This window comes from Pygocentrus nattereri, chromosome 13 (assembly GCF_015220715.1).
Source record: "Pygocentrus nattereri isolate fPygNat1 chromosome 13, fPygNat1.pri, whole genome shotgun sequence".
NCBI classification, from domain to species: Eukaryota; Metazoa; Chordata; class Actinopteri; order Characiformes; family Serrasalmidae; genus Pygocentrus; species Pygocentrus nattereri.
In genome coordinates this window covers 15,174,271-15,186,988 of record NC_051223.1, presented here as the reverse complement: position 1 = coordinate 15,186,988, position 12,718 = coordinate 15,174,271, and the positions used below count along the sequence as shown (strand labels likewise).

The 12,718-nt window shown below is 39.1% G+C and overlaps 1 protein-coding gene across 2 annotated transcripts; it reads left to right on the top strand.

The window, feature by feature from the left end:
* Window positions 1–668: 668 nt before the first annotated feature.
* On the top strand, window positions 669–12,342 carry atad1b (ATPase family AAA domain containing 1b). Of its 2 annotated transcripts, none has more exons than XM_017705573.2 (10): window positions 669–753; window positions 2,275–2,462; window positions 2,746–2,844; window positions 4,463–4,583; window positions 4,672–4,872; window positions 7,124–7,230; window positions 7,419–7,508; window positions 7,680–7,730; window positions 7,801–7,937; window positions 10,390–12,342. In XM_017705573.2, the coding sequence occupies exons 2-10, from the start codon at window positions 2,286–2,288 to the stop codon at window positions 10,508–10,510; spliced, it is 1,104 nt and encodes a 367-aa protein (XP_017561062.1). In that variant the 5' UTR covers window positions 669–753; window positions 2,275–2,285; the 3' UTR covers window positions 10,511–12,342. The 2 variants fall into 2 exon arrangements, with proteins under 2 accessions (XP_017561062.1, XP_017561063.1); XM_017705574.2 differs by lacking the exon at window positions 669–753 and adding an exon at window positions 777–927.
* The last annotated feature ends 376 nt before the right edge of the window (window positions 12,343–12,718 follow it).

Genomic DNA, 12,718 nt, shown 5'->3' with positions numbered 1-12,718 from the left:
GATTCGGGTTTCTAGCTGTGTGGGAATGATTCACTTCAATCAGTACCAAAGACTGAAGACAGGACAGTCTTGAAGAAGGTTGCAGTTTTCATGCTCTCTATAGAAATGGATGAAATCCTCTGTTTTTAAAGTATTTCAGAATTGTTATAAGGTTCGTGTACACAATATGTCCAAAAGTATCCAGACACCCCTACTGTGATTTAAGCTACTTTAAGGTGGCCCCAGTGCTGACTAAGGCGTTCAGCCCGGCGCACACAGCTCGTATAATCTCCATAGAAAATCACTGCCAGTGGGCTGGGATACTCTGGAGCAGCCACACATAGGCCTATATGTCACCATGGCAAGCGCCATCTGCTAAAGGGATATTAAGTCCCCCACCACAGAGCTGCATTCTTTGGAGTAATGGAGCTCCATCTAATACATCTGGGATGAGCTGGAGTGGCGTTTGTGATCCATCCATCAGTACCTGAGCTCACTAATGCTGAGAAGACAATCACATCCTCACAGCAATATTCCTAAATTTTTAGTGTGAAGTCTTTCTACATGAGTATTATTATTACCCCTGATTTCAGAAGAAGCTTTGGATGGGCAGGTGTTTAGAAGCATCAGAGCACAGTGTAACCGGAGTTTCCACTCTTCACAGCTCTGCTGCTCTGCGATGCTCCTCCAGGCCGATAGGGGGCGCGGACGGTCCAGTGTCCGTGTTCACCATCTTCCACAGATAGAGGCAGAGAGGAGCGGGGAGTCGCGGAGGTGAGTGTGTCATGTAGTTTGGCCCACGGTAGCAACGCGAAATACGTCTGTTTCAGTCGGAATAAAGCCGTACACAATTAGAAGCTGGACATGTGTATAATACTCGACGTTTCCAGCGAGTTCCGTATGTTCGACAGTAAACTGCGTTAATCTGAGCGCGGAGCTCATGAGAAGGTCAGCGCTCAAACACGATGCTTCCAGTTTTGTAGCTGACTGGCTAATTATTCCGGCTGTAGGTACCGAACGACGTCGATGACGGCTGATCGAAAACAAAACCAAAACTAGAGCTGGCTGATTGTGTACTAGGCGATGATTTGTTGGGAAACTAGAGTTCATATAGAAGAATTCCAAAGCCACGGTTCGGACTGCAGCTGTCAACCTTTCGCTCAGCTCTTTTGAGTTACTCCAAGTTCTCCAAACCGTTTTAGCAGCAGAAACATGACGATGAACGCAGCGTGCCAACCCACTTTTTTACTCACTGGATCTCTATCTGTCTCTTTCTCTTTGTCTGTCTCTCTGTCTTTCTCTTTGTCTCTCTCCCTAATGTATTAATGCCGCTAGTGTATAAATGCAACATTTGAAAGTGTCTCTCTGTCTTCAGGCGAAGTTGAGAAGTCTCCAGTGCTCTGATGGAAACCTTAAGATCTTAAGAGTGGATATACACGTTTCCATATTAAAAGGTTTAGGTGTAAACACGATGTGAAATGCTTCAAGAGAAGCTCACTGAGTCGGAATTGTTCACAGTGGTGGTGATACAAACCAGACATCTCAAACGTTTAATGCCTCTTTAAATCTCATAAAATGTTATAGAAAATGTTTATTAATGCTCTGGCTGATGCCTGAGGCATTGTTTTAGTAGTTTTGAGATAATATCTTGACCTTAAATGTTTTGTTAATCCATTTATTTTAGTCTGTTCCTGGCTGAAGGGTACATGCAGGGCGTTGTAAGGCAAAATAGTCCTCAAAAAGCATAACTTTTCAGATTTTATTTTAACATCAAACGGTAAGAAGGTACCCTAGTGGTTTTGGACAGTAAATAAAATGGTTATATTTGTTTTATAGACATTACAGCTTTTGGTTTCTGACACCACCACCGGAATTGTTCCTCTTGCAGCTTGTGTGTGGAACCTTTTTCACACAGTCAGTGACTTTATGGTCTTAAATTGCAAAATATTAGAATATTAGTATTTAGAAGACAGTGGCAGCTTTTAACCACAAGTTTAGGGTGATCATAGAGGGCTTTCTTTTTCCTTTGGTGAGAGTGACACTCCCCACTGTATGTAATGTCCTTCAAAACTCAAACGTGTGCAACTCCAGGAAAAAACAGGCTGACTGAAGACACTTCTTTTGTTGAAAATCAGAAAGCTGTGAATTCCCATTTCACATGGTGTACACTGGTCGTGATGTGTTTAATTTTATATTGCTAAAAAAATCTGTTCCACAGACCGTGTAGACACTTTGGCAATGTTTTTTTTCCAGCTGTCCAGTGATTTAAACAGTTTTTTTTTTATTACTCCATAGGCGCATGTGTGATGATGGTGTTGAAGGAGATTCCAGCAGACAATATCACCCGTCCTTTGGGTCGTAATGAGGTCATCGGTTTACTCTTCCGCCTCACGATATTTGGTGCGGTCACTTATTTCACTATAAAGTGGATGGTGGATGCTATTGATCCCACACGAAAACAAAAAGTCGAAGCACAGAAGCAGGTATTCAGAATCTATTTTATCCTTCTGCTGCTCATTCTTTAAACACTCTACCCTTTCATATGTAATTATTTTGATCATGTGTAAGCGTTGTGCTTGGTTTCAAGAGTCTGGTTAAAGTAGATCGATCTCTGGGTCAAATGATATTTCTTCATATGCACATTCAGCTGCGTGATTAAGTGTGGGATTGGTCTTCACTGAATTATTGTTAGCTAAGTGGAATGGTAACAGTTTAAAGTGTAGATTTTGGCCAAAGGTTAGACTGAATGTTTCTGGTTCTTTTCAGGCAGAGAAGCTGATGCGGCAGATCGGAGTGCAGAATGTCAAGCTCTCTGAATACGAGATGAGCATTGCAGCCCATCTGGTGGACCCATTAACTATGCAAGTAAGGATTCTGTATAGCTTCTCCATTATCATAATAAGTGGCTTTAGGAGGATTTTCAAGTGTGTTTTAGTAGGATGTTAGGTAGGGGTGTAAAAATTTACAAAATTTATTGTTCACTTCCTTTGCACAGCAAAAGTAAGGAGTGTCTGAAAATGGGTATTATGTTAATGTTTCAATTTTCAGTTTATTACATTATGAAACAACAATATAAAAGTACAGTAATTGGAGCGAAGGCTGTGTTTTATATTGACCTTTTCTAATGTTCTAGCCGCAAGCTAATGCACTAGCCAGCATGTTAGTCAAGATACAGTATGGTATGCTGCAACACAACTTGATACAATATCAAAACCACACAAAAACACTTAAATGGAACTGTGGTGGGTGAAAATACTACAGAACACTGTAAAGAACTGTGGTTGGTTAGAATGTGCAGCCTTCATTTGCTGCCTTCTACAATAACTATACCATTGCAGAAGGAGGCATTGTGATACAATTTGGATAATTTACCGCGAGGTAGAACAAAGGTACAAAGGTAGAAATGTATATATTTAAAAAAAAAAAAGTTATTCATAATTTTGGTGTGATATACCCCAGAAATTGTAAAGAAAAGACACACAAACACATACAAAAACTTCACACACAAAGTCTTAACTAAGACAAAAACGTAGACAATCAGCAGGCTAAAACCCGAAGGAGTCGAAAGACAGAGCCTGTGCAGGTGCCCATGTAGCACAGACTTAATCAAAATGTTTATAGCTTTATTCAAATTATATGTAAAATATTCAGTTCATATATGCAGTTGCTGATTCATCGTTACAAATAAGAGTACTTGGGTTGGTTCAGAAATAAAGCTTTCAACCAGCTACACAATAAAGGAAATATCCAGTTCCAACTTTTGTACCATAGGCTGCCGCCATGTCTGGTAGGTTAGTTGGGCAAAGGGACATAAGTCTTTACGTCATGTCACAGCGTCCTTCTTAAGGAGAATGCTACACAGACACAAAGGCAAAAGAACTGTATTTCTAGATTGAAAAAATCCATCCATCCATCCATTCATCCATCCATCCCTTTTCTAAGCCGCTTCTCCGTCAGGGTCGCGGGGGGATGCTGGAGCCTATCCCAGCAGTCTTCGGGCGGAAGGCAGGATACACCCTGGACAGGTCGCCAGTCCATCGCAGGGCAGACAGACAGACACAGACAGTCACTCACACACTCACACCTAGGGGCAATTTTAGCATGTCCAATTGGCCTGACGGCATGTCTTTGGACTGTGGGAGGAAACCGGAGAACCCGGAGGAAACCCACACAGACACGGGGAGAACATGCAAACTCCACACCGAGATGACCCTGGTCACCCGGCCGGGGAATCGAACCCAGGCCCTCCTCGCTGTGAGGCGACAGCGCTACCCACCACGCCACCGTGCCGCCCCAGATTGAAAAAATATTCTTATGAAAAATAGTCCATATTAAAAAGATGCAAATTTAATTATGGGTGTGTCCCTTTAAAACAATATATTGTGCAGGTTTAGCTTGTATGTTATTACAATGCTGGATTTAACAGTGGAAAAATGTTTATTTAAAAAGCATTTATTTGTAAGCTGTTTACTTATTCTTACAGATTACATGGAGAGATATAGCTGGTCTAGATGAAGTCATTACCGAGCTGAAAGATACAGTTATTCTTCCCATCCAGAAGAGGCATCTCTTTGAAGGGTCAAGACTGCTTCAACCTCCCAAAGGTGAGGACAGAGATAAATCTGCTTGTTCAGGTGCGATGTGCTGAAAATAGTATTCTGTAGGAGGCTCATCGGTTTCTGTCTTCCTCAGGAGTGCTCCTCTACGGTCCCCCTGGCTGTGGAAAAACCCTGATAGCTAAAGCCACAGCTAAAGAGGCCGGCTTTCGCTTCATCAACCTGCAGCCCTCTACTCTGACTGACAAATGGTACGGCGAGTCCCAGAAACTGGCTGCTGCCGTCTTCTCTCTGGCCATCAAGCTCCAACCCTCTATTATCTTTATTGATGAGATTGGTGAGTGCATTTTATACTTTTATTGATCTGAGCTTATTATCAAAGAAATGGTTTCATGGGTCAACTTAGAAATAACAGGTTTCAGATTTTGAGGTAGAATCAGTTTTCAGATATCAATAAATGTCAGTTTTCAGATGTCAATAAATGATCAGAATGCTTCAGTTGATGTACAGACGGAACAGGTTCTCTGTAAATTTGGATATCAGAATTATATTGGGATTCTTGAGAGAACAGCAGCTGTCAAATAATGACATTTTTATATTCAAATAACTTTACTTTGATTGGATTGCATGGAATGTGCAGCTCTGTGGTAAACTGTCTGATTTGTATACTTCTAGAGTAGAAGGTGCTAAGGAGGGATGGACGAATGAAATTATATATGTTTATCAGCATTTTACAATATTAGCTGGACAATAATAATGTCATGATATATGCAATAATAGCAAATATACCTATATAATACCAGAAAGTTCTTTCATAATATTTTAAAACTAAACAAATTAACAGCTGAAAACTGTTTATCTTTCAGTTTCCTTTTGCACCAGAAAGGGACAACAAAGCCTTAAAGTATTTCCACGCAGAAAACAAGTCTTGGAGATTTACAGACAAAAAAGCATGTCAGCAAAAGTTTTCAAAATGTACATATTAACCCTAATGGTGTCTTCCACATCAGAGATCATGATTGGTTTTGTGGTTTGTGTGCTCCATTTGAAGGAATAGTTCAGTGAAAAATCTAATTTACATGATTTTTCCCCTTACCTCAAATGCAGTCAGTTAGCCAAAGCATGTTTAAACTCCAGATTTTGATGCTTTAGTTTAGAACTGGAAGTATAAGACCAATGTTACAAACACAGTCAGCAGTGTCCCAAACAGTTTCTGTAAATGCATGACCAAAACATCTCTCAGCATGCTCAGACTTAATCCAGGTTGTGCACATCAGTGTGAATAAGAACATAGTATAACTATGAACCATAAGGAAGAAAAAACCTTCTCTGAGTAGCTGAAAGAAAAGAAAAGAGGCACCTTTAACCAGAATTTATATAGTTCTATGCAAGACGACCAAAGACGAGTGTGACAAATTAGAGGACCACATTTTCCAAACAAATGAGTCTCCGCTGTATGTGTCTCACCCTGCATATACATACGAAGAAATGCATCATTTACTCCCCGGAAAATCTTAACTACATATTGCATGACGACAAGTGTGCAAAACGACGACGGAGCAAAAGTAAACAGCACAGAGCCTCACATTCACTCCTATGATATGTCATCCATGAAAATTCACCCCATACCTGGAGATTTTGCATGCTGATTCTGTCTCGCTAGTTTGTGGTTCATTGCTAAAAGCCACAGTTTACATGTGTGTGCATCAATAATGTACCAGACTACGTTTAGATTTCTTTTTCACAAAATGAAACATGACACCTCATTTTTGCAGGTTTATCATTACTTAAAATTCAACTTCTAACTTGCCTACTTTACCACAGCATGATTGAAACAAACTTTTAGGAATGTATGAAAAACACCCATTGATGATGTCTGTGATAAAAAGGAAACACTATTTAAAGAATGGATAAAAAAGAGACGTTACACGCAAAGGCTTAGTTAAGACAGAAGCTTATCAGTAGAACACAATCAGCAGGCTAAAAATTGAGAAAGAAAGTGATGGGAGTGACTTGGGCAAAGCAATTATAATTTTATGCAAAATATATGCAAAATAGACAATTGTTATATACTTAATTTTAATTATGTCAGCAAGTCACTCTCAGTCAGGCCAAAGGCCTTGAAGATTCCCAAATGGTCATTTTTCACCGTGTTATATGAAGATGGGGGGAAAAAAACCCAGTTCCAACTCCTGTAAGATCAGTTGCCTTGTCTGGCATAAACAGGTCTTTATCTCATGTCACAGCATTCTTCTCAAGAAATGTATATATCACAGGCCTCACGGAGACACAACAGCTAAAGATCTTTTATTCCCATGTGTAAGAAATATATTCCTTAGCAAGTTTGATTACAGGATATAATTTGTATACCTTCATGACTCTCTTACAGGAAGTAAGCCTTAGATATTGACTATGCTAACACTAGGTATTTGCGTCATGACGTTTTACAACTGCCCTGCACTCCTCCTGAGTTTGAAGGTGCAGTAGTACCGGACATTATGCAGATGGTACTGTAGTTGTAAACTGTACTTATTGATTTCCTGGCCTTTATTTGCTAGAAAGCAACTTCTCTTGTTTTCTTTATGTAGACTCCTTTTTAAGAAGCCGCTCCAGTTCAGACCACGAGGCCACTGCCATGATGAAGGCTCAGTTCATGAGTTTATGGGATGGGTTAGATACAGACTTCAACTGCCAGGTACACTAAGCCTCTGTCTGCATTTCTGTGGCTGTGGTTATTATGTGGCTGTGGTTTTTATGACTGTGTCACAGGCTGGGATCAAACAGCTTCCACAAATTGAGCCTTAAGTTCATTAGCATATTGTTAGGCTTTCTGGTGACTACAGGATCATGGCTAAGTACGGTCATTTCTGTGCATATGTACAGGTTATAATTATGGGGGCCACCAACCGCCCTCAGGACCTAGACTCTGCTATACTCCGTAGGATGCCCACAAGGTTCCACATAAATCAGCCTGTAAGTGTTCCCACAGGTTTACCCCTTTATTGACCAGTATATTTAGGCCATTGTGCCACATGCATGCTTATTACTCAGTGATTAAGATTAATTATTCATAATCACTGTTGAAACTGTTATCAGTTCATTTTGAATAACTGACTTGTTTGTTTACTTTTTTCTCCTGTCCAGAATATCAAGCAAAGGGAAGCAGTATTGAAGCTTATCTTAGAAAACGAGAATGTAAGTGTTTTATCCATTGATCTAACATGTTTATATGGCCTGATATACAGTAATCATTTCTGTTCTGAAGGTGTCGGCTGCAGTGGACCTGTGTGAAATAGCTAAAGAGACGGATGGATTCTCAGGAAGTGATCTCAGAGAGATGTGTCGGGATGCAGCTTTACTGTGTGTACGGGACTTTGTGCACAATACCGATCCTGAGGGAATGTAAGTATTAAAAAAAAAACATTGTCTGTACTAAAAGTAGAGGCCAGAGGGGGAATTCCCTGAAGGCTTATTGGGTTGCATTTTCTGTATACCAGCTAAATATCTGACCAGCTCACTCACAAACTTGCTCTTCACACTTGCTGCAGGGCAGATTGTTGCACTTTACCTCAGTTGACGAGACAAATCTGGTTCTTATCCAGTCAGATCAGTGAGAAAATTTCAGTTGACTTTTGCTTAAGCCTGTTTGTCAATACATCATTGTCCATACACTTAGAGACTTTGGAGACATTTTCTCTCATTAGAATCTGCTGCTAGATTAGTTACAACACATGCATACCCACATTGGGTAACATAAAATGAATCAGCATATGCAATTAGAGCTTTCTGTAAATCAGTGTATAAAAGAAGCTCAATGCTGCCTTTATTATTGGATGTACTGTACGTTCCTGAGCAGGTGCGTACACACATTCAGGCGGAATTCACAATGCTATAGGCTTTTTATTGATGTGTTTCAATAGAAGCAATAAAAGGTGATTATATATTCCTATTTATGTGTTCTCCTTCTCAAAGCAGTCATTTTTGATACAAAATAAAAATAAACAGTATACAACAATAGTAAGGACAGACCAGTTCAGGATCACATAATTGTTTGGTTAATTACAAATTATTTGAGTTCAATACAACTTAATTTTATTCAAAAAAACAAAATGATTAAAAATTAATATAAAACAAAACTGATTGCTTAAACTGTAATGAAGGATTCACACATTAAAAAGAACTGCAACAACATCAGCACACCCTTCACTAGTGGGGTTTTATTTGTTCTTCTGTTATTTTGTATGCCCACCTTTGTTGTTAAAGGCTTGTTGACTTGATAATAGAAGTCTTTGGCGAGATCTAAATTATTCTTTTCAGCTCCTGCTTTGCTCGTTGTAGTCTTCTGCTTTAAGATTCCCCAAAGTTGTTCTATAGGATTTAGGTCTGGTGACTTGCTTTTGACTTTCTTATTCTTCCATTGTATGCTTTTTGGAATGTGTTTTAGGATCATTGTTGTGTTGGATCATTCTTTTCCTACCAAGGTGTAGACACTAGTGTGGATGATGCCATCTAGAAGTCAACTGTCATACACCTGCCAAACTCATACAACTCCTTATTAACACACTAAATCCAACATCTTTCATCTTTTACTCAAATTTTACTTTTTATTTTCCTCTCTGAAATTTGTGTCTGGATGGTGTAGTGTAGTGGGTAACACCTCTGCCTTCTATGCTGGAGACTGGGGTTCAATCCCCCACCTGGGCAGGCACCCTGCACTATACCAATACAAGTCCTTGGGCAAGAATCCTAACACTACCTTTGCCTACCTATGTTAAAAAAAAAAAAAAAAAAAATCAAATTGTAAGTCGCTCTGGATAAGAGAGTCTGCCAAATCCCATAAATGTAAATGTCTCTAATCTGATTATTTATTTTTAATGACAAATTATAGTTCCATAACAAGCAGCTCATTGCTACGTCAGAGTTCGTTCTCCAGCTCCTTACACAGACCAACTGACACTTTGGGAATTTAGTGTAGTATGATCTTTGGAGTCTGACCAAATCAGCTGTAGGTCAAATGTGATCTTTGAAGTATCCAATTTCTGTTTGTTTGCAAAATAAGAAGTAAAAACATTCAAATAGCTTGAGTGTCTCCCATCAAAGTCGTTGCTTAGAGACAGCGTCTCAGCGGAGTGATACAGTGTGTGAAAAATCTCTGATGTTATGGTGAAATATCAGCACGGTTAGAATGCTTCTCAACCAATCAGTTTGCGTGGCTGGAACTAACTGTTGTATATGTATATTTATACCATGTAATTACATTGAATTAGTAAACATCACTATGCAATGCTTTTCTTCTAGGATATCAAAAGTTAGAATTCATCATCATCGTTGTTAATCGCTTAATCCAGATAGGGTCGCGGTAAGTTGCACGGTGGTGCGGTGGGTAGCGCTGTTGCCTCACAGCAAGGAGGGCCTGGGTTCGATTCCCCGGCCGGACGACCAGGGTCCTCACCGTGTGGAGTTTGCATGTTCTCCCTGTGTCTGCGTGGGTTTCCTCCAGGTTCTCAGGTTTCCTCCCACAGTCCAAAGACATGCAGTCAGACCAATTGGACATGCTACATTGCCTCTAGGTGTGAGAGTGTGTGTATGTCTGGCTGCCCTGCGATGGACTGACAACCTGTCCAGGGTGTATCCTGCCTTCCGCCCAATGACCTGAGGATTCATACCAAATGCAGGCATTCTCGATATGCTTCATAATGAGCTTAGTTAGAGGCTTTTAAATCTTTTTAAATAAAAGCACACTGTGCTCTATCCAGTCCCACCAGTATGCATTCACTACCTTTACATCACTATAAAGTGATAATGTTACAATATTTTATGTATCCTTAACCTGTGTTTTTTTTCCCCTAAACAGTCCAGAGGACGACTACATTCGACCCATCGAACAGACAGATCTCCAAAAAGCCATTCAAAAGATGAAAAAGTCTAAATCGGCAGGAGTGCCAAATATGTTGATGCATCCAGCTCTGGACTGATTCTTATACTACTGTTGGAGGTGAATTGTTTCTACTAGAAATTACTGTTATGTTTTTCTTCTTTTTAAAAAATTTAAACACATTGCGCAATATGGTTTGCATAAGGACACACTTTGGTTCTGTGCATAGAAATAGTGTTTAATCACTTTTCAGCTGATCTAAGTCCAAAGCAGTTTCGCCCACCTTCATGATACATCATCAGAAGGGAGTTTTCCTGGTCTGGCCCAAGTATCTCTTTAAAGAATGGCCTGTATTATTTCGACCAAAACAACTTACTTTTTTTGGATTGCATGGATACCTTGATTCATCCCGCAGAAACACTCTAGAACTATGGAATATGCAGCTCTTACTGTTGTTTCTTGATGTGATGATCCACCTTCTGAGAACAAAATACTTTATCTATATAAAAGTAAACAAAAAATGTAAAACATAAGGCTATATCTCAGCAGCTGCTTGAATCTCATATCGAGAATGGCTACAGAGGGTAGCCACTTACAGAAGGTAAGGGTACAGAAGAGGCTCCACAAGGCTGAAATTGGCCTCTTTCGCCCGCTCCTTATTAAAATGTTGTGTTACGGCTTAAACGGGGCAGCAGTAACATGTAACTGTTGCTCCGTTTAAGGTGGATCAGAACATTTTAACGAAAAGCTGGCTCACTTTAGCGTTGCTCTGCTAACTCACACATTTGGGTGATGTCTATACAAATGAGTTAGCATATCTCTGTCCTTTGTCATTTCAAACGACTTGGCTAATCAACCATTAGAGGTAGGTCAACCAAACCAGTTTTTTCCAGTTCTGAGAACTGCAAAGTGGATTCACTTTTAGGAATATTTTGGTTTGTGGTAAATAGCATAATAGAAACCATTCCTAGTATCAGGCATTTTCTAGCATCACATTAACTGTATTTGTTTCAAAAAGCATATCTCCTTGCAACCCCTGTATTGAAGAAAATCAATGTCGTGTATTGTGACAGAAAACAGTAAAATATATTGTGATTTAAAGGGCTCATTTGCATATGACTTATTTGATATCAGTATTGTGAAGGCCAATATTATAAACATTTAGTATAATATTGTGTGGCCCTACTCCCTAACTCAGTCATTTTTTCTGTTTAAGCCTGAGACACACGTGATTCAGGTCATCAATGGCGTGTTAATGGTTTAGGTGTAAAAGAAAATGGAGACCTAGCAAGGATTTTCTGGAGGGACCTGAAGACTAAATTGAATCCTCCTTTTCCATAGGATATTTTGAACTGTGTGAACCAGAATTTTTTGAAAGTACATGAAAATGTGCCACGTAAAAATGTATGTATCACTCTCTGATTTCTTAAGCCATTTTGAATTTCAGGTAGTAAATGAATCAGATCAGAAATAAGTTCATTTGCATTGTCTCAGCACAAGTACGTTCCAGGTTTGTTCTTGCTACTGAAGGTAAAAGCTAGTCTTTAAACATGAAGTATGTTTACATTCAGGCCTTTTAGACAGAAATCAGCATGTATCTGAATCTGGAGTGGTGTTCAGAGAAGAGCTATAGTGCTGTATAATAGTGCTAATTTCTGTATATTTATTTGCATTAGCAATAACTAGGGATGTACAGAATATCAGTAGTTTGTGTTATTACATTGTTTCTTGCCTATATGTTTTGAATGCAGCCATCCTAACAGGAGCAACCACATTACTGTAAAATTCTACATGTGCTGATATGTCTTCCCTTTTTTCCCCTGGTGTGTGAGAATGGAAAATGTGAAAATGTATGTAGTAACACTTTCTTAAAATGTATAAAATGAATAAATAAAATGAGTCTGCAGAGTGGAATGGAGCACTCTGAGTATAGAGTGGGTGTATTACTGAATAGACTATACATTCTAAGTTGTACTTTTATGTATATTGTGTACATTGTTTGTTAAGCCATTTGTAAATCTCTCAAAGAAAGCACTGTATAATTTGTAATCATTATTCAATGACTACTTCAGTCAATTGAAGCTAAATCAGTGTTATTAAAGGGCCCATGTCCTACATTTATCTTAGTTTATGCTTAGTTTATGCTGTAGTTTATGCTTTTCCTGAGGTCCACTAATGACGTGTATGGTTTTATAAACTAAAACCAGTCATAATTAATATTTACATGACAATTTTCATCCTTTAGGAGTTAAGTTATTTTTGTGAGTGTGACTTTAATATATAAATTAATTCTACTGGCTGTCTTGTA

What these genes read in the sequence shown, in the direction of transcription:
- atad1b (XM_017705573.2), top strand. Translation starts at nt 2,286, where the DNA reads ATGATGGTGTTGAAGGAGATTCCAGCAGACAATATCACCCGTCCTTTG. An exon ending in AAGTCGAAGCACAGAAGCAG is followed by an intron (nt 2,463 to 2,745) that starts GTATTCAGAATC and finishes GGTTCTTTTCAG; the next exon opens with GCAGAGAAGCTGATGCGGCA. An exon ending in TGGACCCATTAACTATGCAA is followed by an intron (nt 2,845 to 4,462) that starts GTAAGGATTCTG and finishes TTATTCTTACAG; the next exon opens with ATTACATGGAGAGATATAGC.